At 44.1% G+C, this 26,586-nt stretch overlaps 3 protein-coding genes across 3 annotated transcripts in view; 1 reads left to right on the forward strand and 2 right to left on the reverse strand.

Annotated features, from left to right (window-relative positions):
• Nucleotides 1-1,365: 1,365 nt before the first annotated feature.
• Nucleotides 1,366-7,434, reverse strand: ntpcr (nucleoside-triphosphatase, cancer-related). The gene is made up of 5 exons (XM_053436270.1): nucleotides 7,324-7,434; nucleotides 6,193-6,355; nucleotides 5,999-6,101; nucleotides 5,244-5,453; nucleotides 1,366-4,724 (listed from the first exon to the last, which is right to left on the reverse strand). Exons 1-5 carry the CDS (start codon nucleotides 7,355-7,357, stop codon nucleotides 4,647-4,649), a joined length of 588 nt encoding a protein of 195 aa, XP_053292245.1. The 5' UTR covers nucleotides 7,358-7,434; the 3' UTR covers nucleotides 1,366-4,646.
• A 978-nt stretch (nucleotides 7,435-8,412) lies between these two features.
• Nucleotides 8,413-11,043, reverse strand: map10 (microtubule associated protein 10). Its single transcript, XM_053436752.1, has one exon. The coding sequence runs from the start codon at nucleotides 10,967-10,969 to the stop codon at nucleotides 8,474-8,476; it is 2,496 nt and encodes an 831-aa protein (XP_053292727.1). The 5' UTR covers nucleotides 10,970-11,043; the 3' UTR covers nucleotides 8,413-8,473.
• A 1,196-nt stretch (nucleotides 11,044-12,239) lies between these two features.
• The window catches only part of LOC128453574 (signal-induced proliferation-associated 1-like protein 2), an 81,078-nt gene continuing 66,731 nt past the window's right edge, over nucleotides 12,240-26,586 (forward strand). Inside the window, exon 1 of the mRNA XM_053436547.1 lies at nucleotides 12,240-12,371. The gene's annotated coding sequence lies outside the window, so the exon portion shown is untranslated. The remainder of the gene's footprint in view (nucleotides 12,372-26,586) is intronic.

Below are 26,586 nucleotides of genomic sequence, written 5' to 3' on the forward strand. Positions count from 1 at the left end.
TCTAAGCCGTCAGATCAAACCAAGTGAGACACACGTCAGTAGTTTTGGAAAATAACAAAACTCTGCTCATCTTATAAACAAAGGAAGACGATTGTTGGGATCATGCAAAATCTTTGCCTTTAATTTTCTTTCCCTTGCATCTCTCAGCTTTGATCCCGAGCTCTAGAGGTAGGCCTGCCGTGCGGTGTGCTAGTGGCCCGGACGCAGGCTTTGAAACCAAACACTGACGGCCTCCTGTGGCCCCGGGGAGCCCATGAAAGTGATGTAATGGGAAGACTCATCGGTGGTGGGCAGCGGGGCTGAACACTGGTTAGGAGCCCAGATCAAATGGCCTTAATTTCCGAAAGCTTCGTGTCCCCTTTAACATTAACAGCCCACCTGTCGAGACCAGTGCACATTAGTTATGCTCATGAGCACAATAAGCTCATGTAAAGCTCCGTTTCTGGGAATGTATGGGAAATCACAACGCCTGGCTCCCTGTCATACTGGAAATCCTTGTGGCAGAAACTGTTAGAAGCCACATTCCCAGTACATGCTGAGAAATGACTTACAATGTGCACGCTGTGGTACTGAGAAATCTGCCATTGCAGATGCTAAGAAGCCTTAACGCCACATATTACAATAAATCATACAAACATCTTGGGAAATAAACAGTGAATTTGAAGTCAGGCTCTGATAGAGGCTGGATCAGGCTTATGTGCATCTCCCACATGGTTTGTAAACAATAACAGATTTTCATCAGACGTGTTTGGCCTTTTTGGCCGACGGCTTCTCGGACAAATATAACATAATGTGTCCCCCTTCTCTACAGCTGTCACTGGGCCTACTGGGCTGCCACCACAAAATGTAATAACTGGAGAGATGTTTCCTCATCTAAACACCAGCTCACCCTGACCCCAACCCCAACCCCCACTCTCCTCCCTCCCTCCCAACCAGCCAGCTCCCTTTTGTCCTGGATCGTTGGTAAGCTCCATCCATTTCTCTGTCCTCCACGTGCAGAGGGATAAAGGGTGCAGGGTGCCGCGCAGACATCTGTCCCGCAGATATGGTGCGAATGCGTCTCGGTGATATGGATATTAATGCACTCTGTGGATTCATTCAGGCTGTTCTATATGGTCTTTAATGCGATACTCCTCCAGCTGAGGACACATCAATGCATTCAAGTCCCCTGACAGTGCAGCTTATTGCTACAGTTACACGACTGTTATATGTGGACAAAGCCATATTGTTTACAGTATAGAATATGGTTTAAAAAAAGTCCAGATGTTACCATAAAATGTTATTATCATCATCATCCTGTAAATCCCCAACACCCGCTCCACACACACACACAGCCCTGCAAAATGAACTTAGATTGAGAACCTCTTCATTTATCAACATTTATTATTCTCCAGAATATTATTAATGTGCTTGATATTAATAAGGAATATTTTCATATATTAATATAATAATAATATTTAAAATACATTTATTTCATCCATTTATTAGTTTGCTTCATTACTTTAAGATTTTTTCTAAACCCTTATAATTTGATATGAAGCCATTTAACCATTAGGTTTTATCTATACGTCATTGGCTATCCTTGACCTTTAGCTATTTACACAGCATATCCATTACTTTTAGCAAATAGTTCAACCGTTTCTCCATAATTATAATTGTATGGAAACTTTCTTTGACGTCGTGTATCTTGTTTTCTGAAGTGAAACCACTGCAGCAAAAATAAATACAATTTAGCATTTCTTCAAATGTTAACAGACTGTAATTTTTGTTTCATGAATTATACAAATAAAAGTGACTCAAAGTAATTTTTGCTTTTGCACATTAGCCTGTGCAAAAGCTTGGCTCAACACCAGGCTGAGTCAGGCAGATATCACAGCTTATTTGTAGGAGTCAGAGCTCAACTATTCTTGGATCTGATTTCACCCACTCCTCTAGTTCTCATTGATCAAGTCCGAGGACTGTGAGGTCCTTTCAGAAGCTCCAGCTTGTGCTTCATGAAGTCGTTCAAGTCGGATTTTGAGGTTTTCTGTGTTCATGTGTTCATGTCAGTTTTCTGAGTGACTGCAGGACATCTGTTTGCAGACTTTGCTGATGTTTAGCTGAACCCATTATTCTCTCTGTCACTGACCTTTAGCCATTTCACTACGTCTCCTATTTAACCAGCTCTCGGTTTTGACCCCTGCAGCCATCAGTTTATGGTAATAGCCCAACGTCTCAGCTTCCTTGCAATTGCGTTGATCTGCTGTCAACACAGCTGACTCAATAAGGGGAAACTGGTTCAAAGAAAACAAACCAAATGTTTGTCTATTTATTCCAAATTAGATGAGTTCCTCCACAAACTTCACTCGTACACAATGGTATTGCTGGCTGTGAATCCCTGCTACAAATCACCATTATTATTATTATTTCAGGGGTTTTTTTTCACTGTGACTTTCTAGACAGACAAGGAGACCTTACAATATATCATAAATAAACATTGGAAGAATTAAAGTAAAACCAAATGTTACATTCCAAATTAGGCAACACAAAAACAAGAAAAGTTAAAAAGTTCAACCAAGATATAATGTCACAATATTGATAAACATGGTTTACTAATTACATCATAACTAGTGGCAGAAACTTGGACTATGGGCAGAGAAGGTCTCTGGTTCGTCTCTGGTTCGACTCCACGGAGAGACAACAAAAGACGAACCTGGATTGATCTGTCCAAAAATCCAAGAGTCTCCCTATCCTGTCTAGTGCCCCTGAGCAAGGCACCTTACTCCCCCAACATCTGCTCCCCGAGCGCCGTACATGGCTGCTCACTGCTCTGTGTGTACTGCACCAGATGGGTCAAAAGCAGAGATTAAATTCCCCTTCCTGCATGAGTGTGCCTTTGCATGTGTTTGGGACTAATAAATGCATCTTATCTTATCTTATGCATCCACATGCACACCATATAGTCATAAAACAGGCAGGGACTCTGTCACTGTTACACAACCCATCGGCTGCCCTGCTGCAGGAAGCTGAGGATCACCTTCAGGAGAGCCAGCCACCTCAGCACTACTGCTTGACGTGCCAACCATGAACCCACCAGCTCTAATCACCTGTTAGGCCTGTCCCAAGAATAATGATGCAGCATAATTTTCCACTTTGGTTCAAAGTTACGACCGTTGCGACTGGTGTTGACTTTGAGGCCAGTGCTGCGCCTGTCGGTGCCAGCTGATCCAGAGGAACGTCAGCAGTGGCCACAGAGCAGATGCTGGCGCAGCAGCATGTCTGACGCAGATCACAGCTGGCAGCTCTGTCTGCAGCCGGCCTGACAGGTTACATCAGTTACACGAGCGGTTATGCTGGAAAAACCGAGCCAGAGCTGCCTTCCGCGTATTTTCTCTTTCAAATGACCTAAAGATTCTTTGATGCCGAGAAAAATCTCTCTCCGCCAGAGGGTCTCGATTAAAAACCTCCGCACCACTGCCAGACGCTGGAGCTCACACCGAGTCGGTGGAGTTCCATGTCTACGGAGCGTGTGTGTGATCAATGAACTCCTGAGCCATGAATCTTCTTGAGCTACCTCCAGCTACGTCCCCTATATTATGAGTAGACACCGTGTCTGAAACAAAAAACTGAGCGTGGCTTTAATTTCACAGCTGTTTGTTGACAGTCACAGAGTTTGACAACACGTCTCGCCGTATCACTGTGAAACCCCTTCAGAGAGCTCTTTTGTGTTGTACTGTCACTGTAAACCCTTCACAGAGGCTCCCTGACAGCTCTAAAACCCTGTATTCTGTTCTACTCTTTATCCTTTACTGTAAGCTGCCTGCGCGTGGATAGAGATTCCATTATCTCCCGGGACGAAGCCGAAAATCCTCGGGACAAAAGACAAAACATATTTATTTCTGCAGCAAATTAAAACCGTGAAGATTATCAACAGTATGAAAACATTTACATCCGCCTCGACAAATGACCGTGTTATTTGACTATAAGAAATGAAACCACGTCCTTGTTAGAAGACAGTAACTGTTTATTTATCAATTTCCTTGTCCATGCTAGTGGATGAATAAACCATGAAAGGTACGGGACACAGTCGTACCATTAAATACTGATCGACTTTCAAAGAGCGCATCCTCAGGTTGACTAGACACACGAGGGAGGCTCACAAGAAGAAATAATGAATGAACCGCGGCGCTGCTTTGTTTTCTAAGAGAGAAAACTAGCACCGCTCGTCCTAATGAACAAATGAATATCACACACTCAAAACGAGAAGTGCCTGCAGTAGTCGCCATAAATTAGAAATAAAAATGAAATAAAACCCAGTTGTTTTGAGGACTAAGCCGTCTTTGACTCTGCTCGTGGTTTACACTTATACCCAGAACAATTGCCCCGCACTGTGCTCCAGCTCACAATCAATTATTCAGCAGGCAATCCATTTTGAGTCGGTATGAGGATGGAGGGAAAAAAATGAATTGTGTACATAAATGCATGCATGTGACACTCTAACTCTTTTAGCAGCTCTTCGGGTTAGGTCACAACCCTGTTATGAGGTGCGTGTAGTGGAGCCACTGAACAGTCTGGCTGCGTGTGCTGTATACACACTGACACAAATAAAAACTTGTTGTCAGCACAAAATAAAGCACACGCAAAGTGCAGGGTTGGGATTCTTCACATTAGGATGCATGTTTTAAACATTCTTGTAGTGCTGCTAAAATGTCCGGCAGGATAGTGTTCCTGTTCTCCTTGGACACCTGAGTGGGGAGAGGACAGAGATGAGCAGAAGTCATGACTCATGTATGTAGCCTGCAGAGCATGTAAAATCACATTTTGTACTGTGGGATCAAAGCCTAATAGAATACAATGTCCTCTTTAAGATTATCCAACCAGATGAAATAACTGACCACGTTGACTGACATATAATTGTATTTACACTGTCTGGTTATCTTGTACAATATGATAACTGCCCCCGCATAGTGAGGATTTTTGCATGACAATATCCATAACTGAGTCTTCCGTGATTAATCATTTTGACATTTGAGACCACCCTTTGTTGTTGAATCAGTCACGCATGATTTAGAGTTAATCCTGCTATCAGAGAGAGGGATAATGCGGGGCATGCCCCTTCTGCGTTGGTGAGCAGCCTGACTGCCCTCCTAAGACCAAGTGGGTGCAGCGAGAACACTGTGCAATAGCTAGTGTGGGACTTATAAGCTCCAAAACTGACCTAAATATATTTTCTTTACAGTGAGGGCACTGTTATTAGTACTCACGGCAAAGACCTTGACATCTCCCCGGCTCCGCACCTCTTCCACGAGACCCAGCGGTTTACCCTTGGGGATGGGGATGGTGCCCAGGATGGTGCAGGACGAGCTTTCTAAAGTCTGTCTCACTGCTCTGATGAACGACTGGCTGAAAAGCTCCATTTTGCCAATTTCGTCAATGATGAACACCTTCCTGCTGCCCCCATCTGCCGCCCCGACCTGCACACCAGAGATGTTAATGTTAGCATTATGCAAGGAGCGCTGACAGCTCGCGCAGAGATTTATGCTTGGTGTTAATCACATTCTGGAAATAAAAGAAAGGTCAGTTTGGACATCTTTTAATAAAAAAGATAAGGTGTGTTCCCCTTGTTGGCTGTGTGTCTAATCTAATGTCATCATATGTAAGTGAATCTCACTGACTGACAGGATGACTCTTACAGTTGTTTCAGTTTACATGTAATGGTTGAGCAGTGCTTTAAGTGAGATGAAAGTGGAACACGTGCCGCCACGACACAGACACCTTCCTTTACATCGCATATGTAGGCTCCACTCGGGGCTCATTTACATGTCAGATTAATCATGGCCAGTGACAGCCAGACGGCACCGCTAACACTAAAAGTGTCACTCTGGAATTCATGTGTTTGCGAGCTTCCAATTATGCCATCAATTCTGAGAAAATCAAAGGTCTGATGATTCTCTAAGTGGGGGGGACACGGGAGTGTTTAGCTCACTGTGATCTATTGATGAGGGTGAGCTAATCTTACATTTCGGAAGAGGGGGAGGGACAGATTTTCAAATGAAGGCAAGTCGACCACATACTGCCCCACTGTGTACTCCCGTCTTCCAGGAGACGCAGCAGCACCGTCTCTGTAAGTCGAGATGAAGTGAAGTATAGTCAAAACAAAGTGATGAAGGGGAGCAGATAGTGAGCTTCAGACAGGATGACAACCCCGGCTACCTGATTCTGGACAGGTGGCCCCTCTCTCCCGTCACGGTGACGACATCAAAGCCGACTCGGCGGCCTCCCTCCCTGACCTCCTCTGTGTAAAACCCCTCAACTCCCAGGCCTGATGACACCAGAGCTTCACAGGCTTTCTGGACCAGAGTGGTTTTCCCCACACCTTCAATCAAGAACAAAGAGCAGCAGGAAAACAAGTGTGAAATCCCCTTTTGAAACTGGCATACACTTAGTGCTAAACAGTGAGAGCTGTTTAAATTATGCACTAGTAATGCTTACGCTTTCTTACGCCTTAATCAATTCTCTCAGTCAGATATATACATAAATCTATGTATTGATTACCACATGGGTGTTCCAGGCACAGACACAGGGGTCAGAGAGGCTTGTGAGCACCAAGTTATAAAGCTACTGTCAATATTTCTTCTTTCAAATCCAGAGTTCTGTTAAACGGCAATTCAAATTACCAAAAAGAGTCAAAAACAGACACAAAAACACAAAGGTGCATGAAATGATCACAAATATACACAAAGGAATCGAATATAAAACAACCACAAGTGACCAAAAAGACACTATAAGACCACAGTGAGTCATAAAGGGCCAGAGATAGTTCTAGGTATAACCACAAAAGGATGCAAACCAGAGACACAAGATCCTGTGTAGGCAGAGTGTGGCGCCTTTCACCTCCCTGTGCCCAGGGGGCCATTTTCTCATAATCGCTCTATGAACAGTTTATTAGGTTCAAAAGCAGACTGCTGCAGTCTACTGTAACAGCCGTGCAGTAAAATAGATTTTACTATCATGACGCTTTATAATGTTCAGTCTGTCATTTATATCAGTGAGGACAGACAGAATAACAGAGACACCTCTGAAACACATAATCATAATAAGGAAATAAATAGAGTTCATCAGCAACACAAACTACAGCCAGATCAACACCTGCACATTATAACATCAATGTTGTGGGCTACATACATGAATTCATCTATGTGAGTATGATTGATTGAAAAGCTGTGAAAATGCGGTTTAAGTGGAACAACTTGTGTTAATAACTCTACTGTACATTTCGACAGCATCAGTAAGAAAATAGCTCGAACTTGATCCTCGGTGAACACAGTGGATGTGGTGAGTTACCTGGCGGTCCTGTCAAGAACACGTGTCTGATCATTTCTGTTTACACCGTCAACACGTTGCTGCTGCTACTCATGCTGCTGCTGCTGCACAACTTCCGTATACATGGATGTCTGACGCATGCGCAGTTCGTACCAGACTCCAGCCCTTTTATTTTGAAATGCGTGACATGGTTGAGCTGATTTCTCGCTGATTTGTGTGATTTAACCACAGACTGTATAAAAAAAGAAGATTTAACGAACAAATTAAACATTAGTAACAAAAAAGTGTTAGGGTTAAACACTGTTAAACTAGCCTATAAAAACTGTTAAAATGTTGTTATACTTCGCAAATGAAAAAAAAAAGGGTTGTTTATGGTTGTTGAAACGTTGTTTATTAGTATACATATTTCATCAGTTGTAAAATCCCTGTGTTTGAAAACTTATCAATTAAAAGTTTGTGGATTACTACAAATGCATTCATGTATCAGAAGCACTTTTAAGTTTTAGCTTGGTGACACGTTATGTATAATTTTTTGTTTCCTTTAAGATGTTGAGTAATATTGCATAGTATTTTGTATTATAAGTATTTTCTTTTACTCTTAATCATAAAAGTAACGATTAACTATAACCACTAGCTATCTGAAGCGGAGTTAAAATGAAATTGAAGTGGAATATATTTTTTAAGTACTTTCACCCAGTGTAATCATTGTCATGGTTGGGTTTTTCCACTGCAAACAGAAACTCTCAACACGACTGTATCATGCAAAACACATCAAATCCGGTTTACAACCAATGGAATACCTTTATGCTTTGCCAATCAAATTATATTGGTGGGAACTAAAGTGGCCAGTACCCTGAGTTCAGGAGCTGCTCTTAGAGTAGTCGGAGAGTTTCAATTTTTGATTATATTAAAAACTAAATCTTATCTTTGAAAGATTTCTATAAGCTGTGTGCATAGTGAGAGTTTCATTTGTTTCTAAAAGACTCATGTTCCAATGCTTTGTACAGATGTCCAGTAGTCTCTTTAATTAATATGAAATGATCACATTATTTCCACATAAAGATTGCCTTTTTTTATTTAAACATTTACATATTTATAAGATGAGAACAGGACAATACCATCTGTTTCACTTTGTCAAGAGAAATACTGTGTTGGTTAAATTTGTGTTTCATTACATTGTGTAACCAGGGAGTTTGTTGGCCACCAGCTCAGAGACGTGTTGATATTCTTTTCTAAAATCTAGAGATCCGAGCTCATCCTGCACTTCCTCTGCCTCCTGTGGTTCAAAGGATGATGTTGATTCTACGGAGAGTCCTCGGAGTGGACTGCTGTTCTTGGTCGACTCGCTCCTTTCACGTCTTGATGATACAAAACTCTCCGCACGGGAGCTCCTTTCCGCTTTGCTGCTCTCCGTCATCTGCTTTCTGGAGCATACGGTTCGCAGGGAATCCGACTCGTCTCTGTCTCCATCATCGGAGGAGAGGCTGAGGGCAGAGGCGTTTTTTCGAGGTTGAATGATGTGTGTGGCCTTCAGAGACCTCTGTGGCGAGCTGGGAGCTTTGAGGGGCACAGGGAGGACTGCTCTCCTCTGCACAGATTCAGAGCGCGAGTCAGGGTTGTGGAAGTCGAGGCGGACAGGAGACTTAGGGGTTTTGCCTCTCGAGGGCTCTGGGCTACTCATAGGGTCAGAAGAGTAGGCATCACTGGGTTCAAGACTGTCAAAGTCATCAGCGTAGTCTGCTTCTTCATTTCCTTTATCAGTGTAATCTCCTTCCTTGTGTCCTTCCCTGCTGGAGTCTGAAAATGATGACTTAGTGCTGCTGTGTCTGCTACTTCTTGAGGATTTAATTTTCTCTCTGACTCGTTCGGACTGTGATCGGTTTGACTCACTGTGATGCTCGCTCTGGTCTTTGCTTTGGGCCCTGTCACTGTCCATACTGGGGATGTGAATACATTTCAAGTCTCTCCTCTCAGAAAGAGAAGGTTCCTCTGACCCCCTCAGAGGGTCTCTATCTTCCTTATCATGAACTTTCCAAAGCTGTTTTTTCTGTTGATGTATGGTTGAGTCCACCGAGATGCTTTGCATCATCGTCTCAATGTTTTCATTGAAACTGGAGCTCTGATTTAATACTGATATCCTTTGACTGGACTTCAATGCTTTCGGCTTTCCTTTGCTCATATTCGTCTGTTTTTGATTCTGCATTAACTCCACGCATTCCCTATGTTTTACTTTATGATGTGACACTTGCTTCAACCTCAGATTAAATGTTCTGGTGGTTCCATACACAAGCTTCTTCCTGGTAGGTTTACTGGAGCTTTTCCTCTCAATCAATGCTTCTTCTGGATTGTCTTTCTTTTGTACAGATGAAGGTCTAACTATTGGAGTAGAGCAGTTTCTCGGAGGATGCAAATGTTTAAAACAGGGACTTGTCCCCTGTCTGCTTTTCTCCAAGGTTTTTCGTGGTGTGTCTCTGTGCTCAGCTGACAGCTCTGTGGATCCAGGCCTGTAAATCCACGCCAGATTGGGATGGATGGACATGGGTTGTTGTGGGTTCTGGTTATTTAACTGTGACAGCTCAACTAGAAGACCGTTAAGCAGAGGCAACTGTTGCAAAGTCTCCCCAAGGACATTGGGACTGACGATGCTTGTTTCTTTGTTTCTAAATGCTTTTCCCTTAGATCTCACTCTCTGGTCCAACATCACAGAACTCGGAGCTTCAATCTTATTGTCAGATGCCTCAGAGCATGAATCCTCAAATGTAAAAGCATTTGAGTCTAGAGGGAGATGTTTGTAAACCCATCCTTCATTTTTGCTTTGTGCAGAACTACTGTAGTAAAGATGTGGGGGGCAGAAAATGCTTAAATCCTTCTGATAACCGTTTCCAGTTTCTTGGAGTGTTTGAGGTATTTGGGATCTTGGTTTGTTTTTAGTGGCAACACACACAACAACATCCTGCTTGTCCTTACAATTATTTGCACTCGCTGGTGCCGTGTTTGGGATGTTTCCATCAGACTTGTCCAGTGTGGGTGAATGGGCCAGACGCTGCGATTCTGTAGATATGTTTCTGTCCTCAATGCCTCCTTGTGCACGCTGTCCTCCACTCCCGCTTTTAAGCCCACTCCTGTCTGCAACATGCGGCAGTAAACTAGTCCCCAGACTTAGCAATTTATAACTCAAGGAAATGGACCCAGTTTTCCCCCCAGTGAGGCTGCACATACCAAAGAGCCCCCTTTCTCCGTGTGAGGAGGGAGCAGACACTCCGTGCTGGGCAACATCCTGCATGACTCTGTCCATCACTTTGTCCAGTGATATCAGGGAGGAGCCCACTAGTCTGGGAATCTCCTCTTTCACATCCAGCACCATGGCATACAGAGGGGTGTGAGACAGATGGTTGTGCAGCGAGTTCAGGTTCATCAGAAAGAAACAGGACTTCCCTCTGTTGAATGGGTGATCTCCCCTCTCATCTTCCGCGTGTTCACCCGGATGCCCATCGTCGCGAAGGTGATGCTGGGGTTGATAAACGAGCAGCGTCGGGAAGTCCAGCAGCCTCACCCCGAGAGCCAGCTCGTCCGAAACCTGAGCTTCTTTATCGACTCGGATGTTTTCCACCCACAGTTCAAACGAAAACAGAGTCTGGACAGTGTCATTCATGTGTCCTCCTGACATCCTCGACGCTGGGGAAGCTAACTCAAAGCTAACTGAACCCCTCAAGCTAATCCGAAACGTTAAGCTTCGCGTCGGCTCCATGGAAACAAACAACCGTCGCCACTTTAATACGTCACACTACGCCCGCAGACACCTGGGAAATGCAGTTTTAGGTGTTTGGGTCTGGTTTTCTTACAAGCCATTGCTGCTTTTCACCAGAGCCCCCTGGTATTTTGTATAATTTAATTCATGTAGTTTGTATTTATGTACTGTGAAATAAACTGAACCAAATAAACTAACTAAAACCTACTTTTTGTGCTTTTAAAATGGAAACATATTCCTGTCTTAAAACACGTCTAACTCCTGCACTAAAGCAGTGAAAACCTCAGTGGTGCTTTTATCTTTTAATAATGCATATTATTAATATATATTATGATCTTGTTCTTTACTTAATCATATCTCTCTCTACATATGCAGCATATGTACAACTATCACTTCATATTTGATTGTGTAAATAACCCCTGACATTTTCTATCTGTTTATTTCTCTCTGTTATGTTACTTCATGCATTCTTTATGTAGTTTTCTTTCTAATTGGACTAAGTAATAAAATAGATAAAGTATTACTCATATTTAAATACAGATACCAGTCTATTTCTCTATCAAAATAAATATATAAGTTAAGTTAATGAATGTAAAGTAAAGCCTGTTCATATTTGCATACAGTCCAAACTATCTCAAAGCACATTCAGACTCAACTCAGAGTTAGAGATATATAAATGGAAGAATGTATGAATGTAGATAGATAGATAGATAGATAGATAGATAGATAGATAGAGAGATTGATTGATTGATTGATTGATTGATTGATTGAGTGATTTCTGTTTTTCAACATGAGGCATATATGAATTTGACATAAATTACTATTATTACGATTATGATTATTATTGTTATTAATTACAGCACGTGAGTGTGAATGCAGAGAGAAACACTTCTGCGGTGGACCGGTTGGAGGCGCTGCGGGGCTGACTGGGCCTCTCCAGACTGAAATAGGTCTGTGGTGAATGGTGAGGGTGAAGCACTGGACTGTGGTCACGGGCTCATCACAGACCTTTAACCTACGGTGGACAGCGGTCTGTTGATCTTCCAGCATCAACACTCAGATGTGCCGGAGAATTATCTCAGGAGCCACAGACACCGCGGGGAGTGGGCGTGGCCACGTGCCCGTACGTGCTGTCGTCATCGCGTCGGCAGCGGATAGGTGCTCTGCCCGCTCTGTGGGCCACTTCAGTCTGGAGGCTGAGCGCGGAGCAGCGGGATGAGACACACACCAGCGGCTGTACCGGACACACGCACCGCTGCCGACTCCCCCACCTCACGGATAACTAACCGCCGGATCCCCGGACACCCCCCCGCACGGCACGGTAAGCCCCCCGTCCGCCTTCTCCTTGTCCTCCGGGCCCCAGCACAAAGTGAAAAGTAGGGCTGCAGCTGTAAAGTGAGGAGCGACACGCACAGTGAGAGTGAGAGACGCGGCTGGTAAACAGTGAGCGCGGCGGGTGAAGTTACTCCACGGACATACGAGAGGATGGAAAATGAACGAGGTGGAGGATATCTAGTGTGTCAGCCTCTATCTTTAGCCGGTATATGCGTCCTGTCACAAAGTAAGAGCTGTGCTGCTGCTCGCCTGCTCACGAGGGAGCGCGGAGACCGAAGTCAGTGCAAAAAAACATCCAATTACATCTCGGCGTTCCCGAAGCTAGGATTTGCTACATCACACCTATTTTGTTTTTGCTAGTGTATAATGTTTTTTTACTGTCAGTGATGCTGCATGGTCATATTTACAGTGAGAGTGAGTGTGTGTGGGTTTTTTTTTTGGGGGGGGGGGGGGGGGGGGGGGGTGGCGGTCTGTAAGTGGTCTGGATTTGCACTGTTAATATTTTTTGAATGAATTTAACAGTGCTTCCATGCAGACGTCAGGGGGCGCTAAAGGCACCATTGTCCAGCTGGTCATGGGGTGGTAAAGCCTTCTCATGCCCACTGTAGGTGAGCTAGTCTTACGGGGCCATATTTAATTGCACTGCCAAGCCTCAGTGTGTGTGTGTGGGTCACGTTTTATTACTTATCCCCCCCCCAAAAAAAAGCAACGGTCAGAGCAAATCACACGCTCCACTGTGCATTGTGTGTTTATTCGGGTGAACTTTATATTTCTCGGAGCAGTGGGAGTTTTTCACAGTGTCCAGCCAAAAGACTTGAGTTCCCCTGACATCTCAGTTGTTTGGATCTCTCCATAAATGATATCCATCCGTGTGTGTTTGCACGGCATGTACAGTTTTGCTCTAGCATGCGACATACATCGCAGCGCATACTCTTCTGAAAGAGTAAACAACTGAAGTGTTTGTCCTTGCCGTCTTCCTGCAGGAAGTTTGTCCTCGACAATAACTAAAAACACCAATAAAGGGAAACAAGTAGGCCCCAGTCCTCTGGTGGTGGCTGCAGCTGCAGACGCAACAACTCCAGTAGGTGTAGTCTGTAAATGTAAAGTTTCCATTGCTTGACTTCCAGTGCCCTGGTTTTTTGTCCTTTTGGCTTCACAGATCCCATCTGAACTGATCAAGCATAAACAGTTCCCTGCTCCTGGAGCGTTAAAATCAATAGGACACCATTATTTTTCCCAAGCGTTTTATGTCTGGGAAAGATTATTTGTTTTTTCTACTCTGGTGCTGAGTAGATGGGAGTGTTTTGTGATGGCTCCAATATGTTCATGGCCCCGACATATTTTCCTTTAATGCCAAAAAATGTTGGCTTCCCTCCAGCTGTCATAGGACTACAAATCAAGGAGGCGATTTCTCAACTGACCACTCTCCTGACTGGGAATAAAGACATCTGTAGTGATGTGTGAAGAATCTGCTGTTATTGTGCACAAGAGCGAAAAACAACCCAATTAATCTGCTCATTTTCTCTGTCATCCTGCAAATAATTCTATTAGCAAACCAATTTTTCAACTGGATTCATGGTTTTCCTCATTATCTTTTGCACACAATGCTTAACCTGTATTGTTGTTTAATTTAGAGGGATTCACGTGATTCCTTGCTTGTTAAATATTTTGTCTGCAAACTCTGTGTTTAGGAGGGCAGGCAGTTTCCAGACGGATGAAAGTTAGATTAAAGACAAGATCTACCCTAATGTGGATATAAATGAGGCTGCCGAGGTTCTCCATCTCACCCGCTGCCAGCAGTGCACTCCAAGAGAGAGAGACCTATTCAACCGCCATAATAATGACAATGCCAGGGAAAATCTTTCGATCTTACATTGAATGGAGATCTGTTGCATGCTGCCATCAATAGCGTGCACACAGGGCCCCCGAAGAAGAAATGTGTTCTCGTCTATTTCTAAAAAGCACCTTCTGCATGAATAACCAGACAATGGGTAATTGAGCCAGATAGATATGTCTTTCAAAATAAAGTTATGTGCACAATGTGTGCTCAGCTGAACAATGAGGCACCTGTCAGGTCTGGCAGAGAGACGACTTCCTGTGACATGCCCACAGGCCATATCCAGTTGTTACCATTGCAGAGCTGTTAAGGATGTCTCCTGGCCTTGTGGGCTCGGAGACGCCCCACTCCAGTTACAGCCGTTGTGTCGCGTTTGTGACACAGAAATTGCCTGTCAAGATATTACCATAACACACAGCTGTTTGGGGGCTTTGTTTAGGTTGGGGATATTACCTAGCAGTGGTGGATCATTACAGTCTTCCTGTGCACCGACCAGCCAGTCCACCAGACACTCTTTATGTCTCTGTTCCTAGTCATTCTTTGGAGAACAGCGGAAGGGAAAAAACGCTGTTAAAAGACATTTGTTAGAGGTGATGCATTTCTCCTTACTGTACCGTGGCAGCACGCCCAAAGGACCATTTTCCAGCTGATTCCACACCCCATGCATGTGACGAGGATCAGGCAACCTGGTCTGGTCTGTGCCGGCTGACCGGCTGGCTGACTGGCTGGCTGGCCAGGAGTCACAATAGGCCTCTCCATCCAAATCCTGTTGCTTCAAAACCAACCAACCAGCAGACAGGGGATCACATGCTGCCCGCTCCTGTTGTGAGAGCCAGACTCTCTCTACGTCTTTTTTGTCAGCCCTTGTTTTGATTGCAGTCTGGATTTGTGGAGGGATTTAAGCCCACTCATCGCTGTCAGGGAAAGTACAGATGCCGTCATTGGGTCAATGTGTTGTTTTTGTACCAGTCAAGTCCCAGTTTCAACAGGTATCTATTAGTGGTGATCTGTGTGATTTACTGAGAACTGGGCATAGAACGATGTTTCTCTTTTGATTAGTAGCATCAGATTGATGTATAATATGCACAATGGCGTTAAAGCTCCTGAACTATCTCGCTACGTCAGTTTCAACAATGCCTTTCATGTCTTGTCTGGAATAAAAAAGAAGCTGTAAACCCTTCATATGCTTATCCGAGGAATGTTGAATCATGGTTTCCAAAAGATCTGGCCACTCTCACTGCCTCAGGGGTCACCGTGTTGGGCCCTCCTTCGGTCGTTCATCATTTCTGTCTGAAGCTCACATTGCACAGCTTCTTGTGTGTAATAAGTGTAATGCCTTCGAAACGGCGTGTTTAACTGCTCCGGTGCAGGCGTATGCTAGCCTGCATCTCTGGGTCAGTGTGCATCTCCAGGAACCACAGGAAGAGGCCTGCAGCCCTTCACGGCTCCGTGTTTCTCTTTGTGTGATGCGCACAAATGAGATGTTATGGTTTGTGGTGTGTTTCTTAAGGACGTGAGGGAATTGGCATCCTCATGTGCCACTTTGCTTGTTTGTTTGTGTCTTGTAGATGCATCATTGGCTAATATGACCTTTTTCAAGTAGATAAGCCATTTAGATTAGATAGAGATGGGCGATATTATTGGTCATTATAACTTACATGGTTTTTAATGAGGAAAATGACAGTTTTCAACATTTTCAGGATTATACTTTAGAAGATGCTGTTACTGGATGCAATTATCTCAGCAAAATCAGCCACATTAACGAATCCCTTGTGTCTCGTATGTCTCGTAACAGTCCTTCTCTTTAATTTCCCACCCTCGTGCCACTCATCTGGCCGCCGGCTGTCGAACTGGCCACATTTGAGTGAAAAGGCGGTGCCGTGGCTGGAGGGGAAGCTGCGGGACTGAGCTGATGGTATAATGACAGAAGTCTAATGCCAATTGTGCCGTTACTGGTGACGACACTGTCAACCTCTGCCGTAACCCAGCCGGGCCTCAGAAGGGAGGAGGTCAGGCGTGGGGGCAGAGGGGTTAACGGTTTGAGTCCTCTGAAGACAGACTCTGCCGTCACCGCCTCTTTGTGCATTGCTTGACTTCTAATGGGAAAAGATTAGGCGTCTGATAACTTCAGCCAGAGCAATGGATGATAAATGCTTTCCACGTTATCCACTTTAAAGCGGGTTTGAAGTGCCTGTTTGCACCGCAGATGACATATTGTAATACATCCATGCATTAGATAGTACTCTTGTGTCACTGGTTGGGAAAACATCATCATAGGACCAGTTTAGATCAGCTCGGACATAACAGTTTGTAGCTGACCTTTTTAAAACCTCACGCGATTTTCTGGACTGGAAGCTCCATCCTACACACATGACTGACAGATGGAGCTACATATGATCCTTTCTGTACGGCGGCGGCTCACAGATGTAGCCCTGAAAGACAACACAGATGTAGATATTAGATATGTTTCCATCTGAGAGAAAACCATTAATCCTCCTGATCTGATCTGCAGACGTGATCGTTAAATGTTGGTCATCTGAGTTTGTGATCAGCATAACCTAAATCAAAAAAGAAGGGAAACCACAGCCTTGTCCTAATTCAGTGAACGCACAATCTATATTATGAAGGCCTTTCTAATCCTTTCACAACAAATCCCGTGCAGTTCAAATACCCAGTGTCAGAGCCGTGAGAAAGGGAGAATCACTATTTGTTTCACCAAGCCAATAATTTAATGTCACTCCGAAAATCATCATTTTCATGCATTATGGATTGCCACTAGTGGAGCATGTAGGAAAATGTGTCTTGCCAAGATGAATTATGTCTGCACCTCCTATTCCCTATGGGACTCATTAGTGTCCATATCAGGAATGTTGGGGAGAAGGCCATTGAAAGTTGCTGACTCTTCCTGCATGTTTTGTCTACATGTCTGTCAGCGGGTTACAATGGAGAGAATGAGCGCTGGCCAGTCATTAACCCGACCAGGACCAGGCTTGACCCGTGGGGTTAACTCTGTCTGCGTTCCCCTCGGCAGGCCCAGACAATCAGGACTTTTGACCTCTGTGGTGTAAGCCAACCTCCGACTGGAGATAAGAAGGATTTGGTTTAGTGCTGGTGTGCATACCTCCTCCCTACTGTAGCGAAAAAGAAAGGGCCTGTCTGAATAGGCGGACTGGACTAGACAGGGTGTGAGCAATACTGCCAGAGTCCATACTGCATTCCATCATGGCCTCTGCCGACTCTGTGTCTGTTGATTCATTCATGGAATTCCATTTAACTATATACGGTAGGTAAGTGGCATAAAATGTAGAATAAATAGGCCTGTTTACAAGAAAAGTAAGGATATAAACCCATAAATTCACAATAAATCTTCCCATTTAACCAATCACCTGCTATTAAAATTTCCCAATTTTTGATTAATTATTACTTACTTGTATTATTCAAAGGATTATTTTTGTCATAACACCTACGCATGTAATACTAGCCATATCAGAGTCCTCTTAGGTGCGGTACATTGGACCTGTGGCCATAAAATCTAGGCCAATACAGCGTGAGACGCCTCCTGCAAGCATCTGTGCCCTTGACTGCCAAATCGACCTAGGCTAAAGGAAGGGGCAAATAGCCATCGGATGGGTTGTTTTAAAGCGTTAAAAGTGTGCTGACTGGTTTCTGATAGAGGTTGATTGTAATTAACAAGTCAAATGGAGCAGAGCTGTGACAGATGTGCCATAAAGTGCTCAGCTTTAGTGTGTCTCTCTCTGTGTGTGTGTGTGTGCGTGTGAGTCATTGAGGCATTGCTGCTGGAGCCAGTATCCTTCACTTAACCTCACCAGTGCACTGCAGTGCTTCCACACTGTTGTTGAGCAGGAGGCTCTGTAGAAAAGTCAATTTAACCCCCTTGAGCAGCAGGGTTGCATCTGTAGATTTGACACTGGGAAATGTAAGGCAGGTTTTGTAAGCATTATGTGTTTTTACAGTTCTCAAGGTGTGAAGAATAGAAGTGGAAGGGATGTTTGTTTATTCTGTTATTTAGTGGCAGCCTGGTATTGTCGTCATGTTGTCCTGTCCGGCTTTGTGCGCGTTCAGTCGGGAACATACACGTTTGTCCTGGTATCAGCCTTTTTGACAGGAAGGAAATTTCCCCTAAACAGGCCTTTTATCAATTGTGAGAACTGGCTGTTTTGTTGTTGCTTCCTTTCATGTTTGCCAGCTCGCTGACACGTGACAAATTAGAAAGTCCTGTCATGGTCTGTGGTCTGTCATTGTGTTTCTTTTTTAAATCACTGACGAAACGTATTTGGAGGAGGATGTTACTGTTGTTTGTGTTTCCACTGGCCCATAATTCAGATGATAATGGGGTGAGGTTACTGGATATTTGTGGTTTATCCGCAGGAATCCATGAATTACAGCAAAATGTTGGCCATTTGCAGTTTAATTTTCAGTGTGATGCATTGTATTGTTCTAATTTTAGTTTGACAGCTATTGCAGTCAAAGTCTTTTTGTCTCATTGACATATAATGTATATATACATTCTTCCTGTAGTAATTTTTTTCTTACTGGTGAAATCTGATTGGCCCCTGTCCTGTCAGTAGTCTTAAGATACTAACAATAATTGTGTTCATTTTTATTTCACTTTCTTAGCACACAATGTGCTCCGACAAGAAACAATTTTTAAAATATGTTCAATGATGTGAAGCTTTGCTAACAGCTACAGAGCTAACAGTAAACAAAGGATTACTTCAATGTGCACCTTGCTGAATCAGAAATTGTTCATGGATGTTGGACATATAATTGGACCGTCTGTGTAAATTGTGTGTCCCATTTATGGCCCCTGATGTAGAAAAATAGATCAGTAACTGTTCTCTAGCTCTTCGTGGTCAAAATAATGTCTATCCCGCTGTCAGTATCCTTGAAAAAGAAATATTTTTTACTCATGTAGTTCATTTAATTCTGTGCTTTTGAATTATGCACACCATTAAACCAGGGCATCACCATGTAGCCTTTGTATCCACTTACTGAAGCAAAAAAATGCCTGCATGCGACGATGCCTTTGGCCTATTCTTGTAACTTGCTGTTTGCAAAGACATGGCAGTCCGTGGCTATTTTCAACGAGCCGGAGATACTGGAGTTACTGGTGTGTGCGGGAATCACTTTTGCGCAGAGTGGCGGGGAAGGCTAAAGCGGACAGGAGCTGAACTGTGCCGGCCTCGCACTCAGCCTGGCCTTTTCTAGTACACGGAGCTGCAGCAGGCAGCAGCGGTAGGATGCGTTCGAGGAGCACCGGTTCAGCCAGGCAGAGCTAATTCCACGCTAGAGTAGTATATTCCATCTCACTTGTTTTTCCTTTTTATCCTCCCTCTTTGCGACATCATTTTGAACGGCCTTCATTTTAATGCGATTTGTAAAGGCTGTTGACAGAGGATAATGATCTGGAGTGACAGTGGCCTGATTTTTTTCTTTTCTTTTCTCCTGCTTCTGTAATCACACTTTCTGTCAATGTGTGTGTGTGTGTGTGAGGGGGGGGGGGGGTAAAACCTCTCCTCCTCCTCCTCAATACTGCTGTGGACGTTGCAGTTTAGCCACAGGGGGTGGGACGCTGTGGGATCCAGAGCCTGAGGGGCAAAACATTTGACACTGAATGCTCTCCTTTATATGGGTTTATTTCCTTAAAAAGAAGAGGGAGCAAACGGAAAGGGGATTGCATAACACATTCAAGCAAACACTGTCCCAGACACTATGTGGGGATATTAACAAGAGGCCTCTGTTTGAGTAATTCTTACAATGGCTAACAGTTGCCCTGTGTGTTCATTCAGTGCTTATACCTTCCCCGGGCTATGTTTACTGGAAGCCCGTGGAACCTCTCTGAAATGTAAACAGGACTGTAGGGCTACATACAGTTCAGCGCTGAGCTGCATCGACACTATCAAAACACAATGAAAACACACAACTGCTGCAAACACGGCCAGGTGCTGTATATCTGACCATAGGAGCAGCTGTATAATTATACTGTTCTCAACTGTCTCGAGATAATCTGTGTTTACACAAACACCAAAGGTCAGAGGTCAGAACTAAGCTTGTGTTGATTGACCAACTACCCAATAAGATTATTTTAATATACTTACAAACGGCTGAAAGTTTGTCCTGTTTGCCCCAAGTGATATGTTCCTGGCCAAGTCCTTTGGCGTTCATGTAAAACTCCCCAACAACAGAGTGTGCGCATGCCAAGAATTAAAGTTTTTTTTCTTAGCAAAAACCTTCCTTACCAGATTTCCCCCCCCGATCAAGGAAACCGTTTCTCATTAAACGCCTCTAAACAAGGTTAGCTCAACAATAATCTGGTTAGTTAGATGCATGTAATCACTCTCGCTCTCATCAGGTCACACACGAAGATCCGCTCTCTCAGGTGGTGACATTTGACATTCTTCTCGGGAAGGGCAGAGGGAGAAACGAGTGTCAGTTAATTGTTTCCTGTCATTTAGTTTAATTTTCACTGAAAGGCGGTTTAAGTCTCGGGTCCCAGAGGAGACCAGACTCTGCTCAAACAAACCCTGCTTGCTCCGCACTGCTGCTCTGTTTGTTGTCTTCATGGATTGCTGCTACACAATTGGTGCTACACAATTGCTCTCTCCCCCTTATTGGTTTTGTCGCTACGCTGCAGAATCATCATTGTGACCATGCTATAGGATCACAGTGTGTAATGTTAACAGGTTTTTAAAATTTTCTTTCCAAGGGCCATGGAACATGTAAAAAAAGTTAAGACACACTGCAAACCTGGAGCCTCAGCTTGATGGATTTTGCTCCAGGGAAATCATTCTAGAAGACCGGCTGTTATTGATTTACTTTTGAATGTTATTAATGTCTTTCTGAGGAGTCGTATTGAGAATTGAAACATTTTGTGTTTCTGAGGTGCTATTTCAAGGTCGTATTCACAGTGCCAAAGGCCCCTGTGTCTCTTATTAACCAGGCAGGTTGTCTTATTTATAGCAACAGCCTGTGGGAGTCGTCCGTCTCATCGAACCCTGCTGGTTATAATTCTGCGTTTTTCTGTCTACAGAGATGAAAGCAAGACTTTCTGTTAGATTCTGCCAGTTTGCTGACCCTTATGCATGTTGTTCAGCTGCCAGCGCCTGGTGTTCTCTCCGAACGCTGCCGTCTTCGTGACATTCTTCCGAGCCTGCTGCAGTTACGAGATAAGGAAGTGAGGAATAAGGAAATGTGAGCTTATTTGGGATGTGGTGGTAAAGTCTGGCCAGCTCTCTGATTAAGGACAGACACCTTCCTGCGCACTCAGCTTGAGTGCGGTGGCAGCACATTAAAGAATCTAACTCCAGCTCTTTTCATGCCATTCTGAATTGCATAAATATTAATGCCAGAGGACTTCCATGTGTCTCTCTGGAGGAAATGCTGCAATATGTAACACAACTGTACGGGATGTTTAGCTTTCGTCCCAGCCGTTGTACGCTCCCTACCCCCCGTCATAAGAGCATCTCATCAGATCGTTGGCGTCGATCAGTACTGAAGGTCAAAGGTCACTTGATCACTGGGGGCCCTCGCGTCAGGTCAGATTAGTGCACTTGGCTCCTGGTGGAATGAATGAACTCATCCGCACTCATCTCCATGGACGCTTTTTCTCATTTAGTATTCAGGAAGGGGGGATGGTATGTTAGTGGGGTGTAGTGAGGTGGGTCCAAGAATGGAGAGAAGATGCGAAGGCAGAAAAGATGATTATTCTCTCGTCTCCTCTTCCTCACAACACTTTTATGTATCATGTACAGTATGAACAGAAATTTACCAGGAGATGATGAAGACCAGTTGACTGGAGGAATGGGATGTGAGGTCTTTTTTGTTGATGGCAGCTGACTCCTCTCTAAATCAGTAAGATCGAGGATTTGTTGACTGGCAGTAGAAAGGGAAGCACATTTAGAGGGTTCCCCTGATGCTTCGGTAAATCATTACCGCTATTAATCTGCACATAGAGACAAAAACATACTTTGTACTTGTTAATGCGAGGGCTTCTGTGCATGCAACAGCGCGTGCATTTACGTGTGTTTTATACGTAGCTGAACGTGTGCCGATGGCTCTCAGTGGGTGGTTAGTCTTTGACACCCTTTTAGCCACCACACCTCCCTTAAACACACCCACTGCATGCCATGCCAGCTGCAGCTGTTGTGCCTCAGTGCTAGAGATGGAGGAAATTCCTCTCACTCTGCAATTAGAGCTGCAGATTGCTGAATAGCGCACATTGCGATGTCCTAAAAATTGCACTTGGTCGCCTTTCCGCCACCACGAACCCTGAGTAAATAGAAACTGATGAGAGCGAATCATGAATAAACCAGCCCTGTCTGCCTCGGAGTTGACAGATTGTGTTTGGTGCAAGCTGCTCCTTGTGATGTGCTGTTACCCTGGTTAAAGGAACCAAAGGGTGGAAAAAAAGGCCTCATTGATGGGGTGGGTTTCTCACGCCTGACTGAGAATGTTCGCTTTCCATCGAGTCAAGTGGTGTATTGTGATCTCAACCAAAGAAATGCAAATATATAGAACAGATGTACTACCTCCTTTTCCCCATTTGTCGGCAGGAGTAATCCCTCACTCCCGTAGAGATTGTGCTGGGTGCGCTCTGGGTGCGGGACTAAAGTGTTAACAAGGGAAAAGCTGTGTCGCTCTGGCACATGTGATGACTGGCCAGCCTTTCAGGGCATTTTCTCAATAAGGCTAGATGCTCAGGATAGATAAATGGAGGCTTTTGTGGCCTTTGCCATAGGCCCAACCACACAATGAAGGACACACACAGAGCGAGGTCTTTTCCAGTGAAAACAGCTAAAAGCAGCATTTCTTACAGTCCCTCCTCCCTTTTCTCTCACTCCCTCCTTCACTCTCTCCTGTCTCTCACTCTTTACTTGCTTCCCGAACCTTTTCCTGCTCCGTGAGAACTGAACCTTGCTCCCATAATGTTTCCATAAACAGGCTGAGGGAATGGAAATAACTCTGAAGACCATTTCCCATCGCCTCGCTCTATCCACTCTCCCCCCACTTGCAGTCTCTTTACAAGGCCGTGGACAGTACTCAAGCACACTTCCACTTAATGATGCACAGTGTTTTGCACAGCTCTGAGCACTAGCAGAGTGCGCATTTAAGCATCTCAAACACAGTGGACACAGTAGCGTCAATATTGCTGTGATGGTGCCACTTCTTCATCAGGCTCTACCAGGATCTTTCACTGCTGCTTTAAACAACATGGAGGTCAAATCGACGTTTCGCCTCAGATGTAATGTACCACTGTCCTTTTTAATATGGAGAAACTTAAGCCTGGAAACCCCATGTTTATTCACTTCTGCAGATGGTTCTCTGCCATTGATTTCCATACATCCTAAAGCTGGTCAGGTCACAATCATATATCTGGAATGGGCCGGACTGACTGACAGAAGAGCGCCAAGATGGCTCTCACTGATGTGGTGAGGTTTGTTGAATTTGTAATCGAGATGGTATCGACCAAACTAGATGATATATTCTCTCTAAAAGGAACAAACAACCCTACAAGTTGTAGTTTGTTTACATGTTTCTATCTCTCTGCACTTTGTCACATGTTACTTTGTTTTGACTGATGATAACAGCCATTGGAAATCAAAATTTGATTAGAAACCAAGTATGGAAAGATGTTATCTAGTTATTCAGTTTCTCTTCCTCCTATATTTCTTTATATTTCCCTAACTTTCCCCTCTGTTTGTCTTTTCTTTTCTCCACCCCTTTCCCCTACAGGACTCTTTGGCATATTGTTGTCTTAGCTGTCACGTTGTGGCTGTCTGGGGTTTTACATGTTCATTTGCATGTCGGTTGTAACGTACATCTGTAGGCCATCCTGCCAGGACCAGGACATCTCTCATGTGGGTGGCTGCGCTGGGAACAGATGTTTTTAATGCCACTTGTAGCTTTGAAAGTGACTCCATAAAAGAGATGCCAGCTGCATGACAAGCCAGGGCCGCCTAGTTCTCAGGAATTCTTCCAGAGCCTTTTCTGTCTGAGCTCCGTCACAGCCTGTGGAGAATAAGAAGAATTTTCACTTAATCGGACTGTTCCCTTTGGAGAATTTCATTATTACAGGAGGAAGTTGTTTCACTGGAACCTCTCTGGAAGTCCGCATGTCAACAGGTTGATACGTATCTGGATGTAGCATTTGTTACTTTTCTTGTGTGCTCATAATGTTGTTCTCCTGTTTACTAGCCAACCATGATGCAAGCTTCTGGTATCCTCACTCCCAAAAACACTGGCAACTTTTCCGATGCTGGTGTCAGCAACATGGTTTCCAGTTTCTTTACTTTGCTTCCTGACTGCCTGCTCACATCCATAGAGCATCACCCCTGATCTGGCATGTGGAACTCTCTCCCCTGCCAAACTTCAAATGAAAACCAGTGCTCCGGCCAGTGATTATTATTCCCATGCTAATTTTAGCTTGTGTAATCGTCACAAACCCTCATTATGTGCCCTATAGATGAAACATGTGATCTCTGCTGCACTTAAATGTGCTGAGCTGGATTTGGCTGGTGTCTGCCAACTTTTGCCAAAGTATAGTTTGGAGGTTGTGGTGATAATTCTGGTACTCTGCCTCAGGAGTTTGGTAAAGATCCTAATCATATGTTCATAGGTAATGAAAGAGAATGTGCAAAATAAGGCTGGGATCTGCACAGAACTGCAGGATGTTTTAGTGTTAAAAAATGTAAACATTTGTCTGATTTTTAGTGTGATTCCAGCAACGGAAATTGAAGATTTCTGATAAAGTTGGTTACAACTAGGACAGACTCTTTTCAAAAGCCCTGTTTTTAAACTGTAGCTCTCATCATTTTGAATTGCAATCCCTTAAAAGTATGCAATATCCACTGTCCACCCAAGAGTAGTGAAGATGGTAATGGTACATGTTTTATGCTCAGGTTATTTATCTCATGACCCCTCCGATTTATCTTGAGACAAATATAGGTGAGGAGATTGAAAATGGCGGCTTTGGAAATACCTTGGTTAATTTGATCAAGTTTGATCAGTACTTTGTATAGCTGGAAAGGAAACAAAAATGCGTCTGCCCTCACTGTTCACCCAATCACCGCTCATCTCTGTGCTGCTCCCTGCTCTCTCGCCTTTCCCTCCCTCAACTTTCTGTCTTTGTTCTGAAGGGAGGTCTGCTGTCACTCAGGGCTGTCATAGGCAGAAAATGTTGCCTAGCAACAACATGAGGGATGTGAAGCCCCTGTTTACTCTCCACCCCCTCACCTCATGTGCCCACTACCCCCTTCTCCCGCACACTCTGCCTCTGAGGTAGAGATGGAGTGGCATGGGAGGACAGTGGAGGCAGGGCAGCCTCCTGCCCGCTGATGAATCCAGACAACAGATACTGAGAGGCGGGAAGAAGGTGTGGAGGGAGAAGAGGAGGGGGGCGGGAGGGGAGGCTGACATTCAGAGATGCTGTGTCTGCTTGTTGCATACCAGCTGCTGTTCCTCCCTTCCTCTCTGCAGGAGGAACAGGCCATTTCCCTAAACAACTCCTCTCCCACTCTGCATAACTAAGGAGAAACTTGTCTTGCCACAGCATGCTGTTATCAGCAGGGCTAAAAATACTGGACTTCAATTTTATCACATGCCTGTATGGCTCTCGTCACACCCTCCTGAGAGAGGGGCTCAAACTAAGCGGATACAGGTGCCTTTCGTTCTCTCCGGATTATTAAATGTCCCCTGGTGGAAGCAATCACACAAAAAGCCTTTGTTCCTCACCACATTAGGTTGTTCTAACTTGTTTGGTGCCGTAATTACGCAGCAAGGCTGAATGACTTCCACACTACCATACTGAGTGTAGTTGTCAGGTTGACCGCAGAATGACAAGAGGTGGTTTTGTTTCGAGATAATAGACTTCACCACAGAGTAAGGATTCCTCAAAACACATCAAGATAGAGATCTCATTTGTACATAGTTTGGTTTGATCGGACTAGTAACTCTACATAGGTAAATTATTACTCTGGGTTTTGACATTGAATCCTCTTTTAGACCAAATTGTTCAACGTTATTTATCATTCGTTTTCAGATGAGACGATAATACTCTTACAAGTCTGCTAAAGCAGAAGCTACAGGCTGGAGACCCCTATCTCAGCATAGAGCAGGCTGAAAATCTCTCTTTCTAACCTTATCTCCAAACTGTCTTACTAAACTTAAAAACATGAATTGCACTGCTAATTGCACTAACAAACTCAAGTACAAAGCCTAACCTCTCTCAAAAGCAAAAGTAGACATTTTTTATATGTATTGGATAAGTTAAAAATGCCTTGTCGTGAAAGGGAAACCAATGGAAACTTGGAAACTCTTACCCAACAGGAACTTTGTGTCCTGCCAA

Source organism: Pleuronectes platessa, chromosome 12 (assembly GCF_947347685.1).
Source record: "Pleuronectes platessa chromosome 12, fPlePla1.1, whole genome shotgun sequence".
NCBI lineage: Eukaryota > Metazoa > Chordata > Actinopteri > Pleuronectiformes > Pleuronectidae > Pleuronectes > Pleuronectes platessa.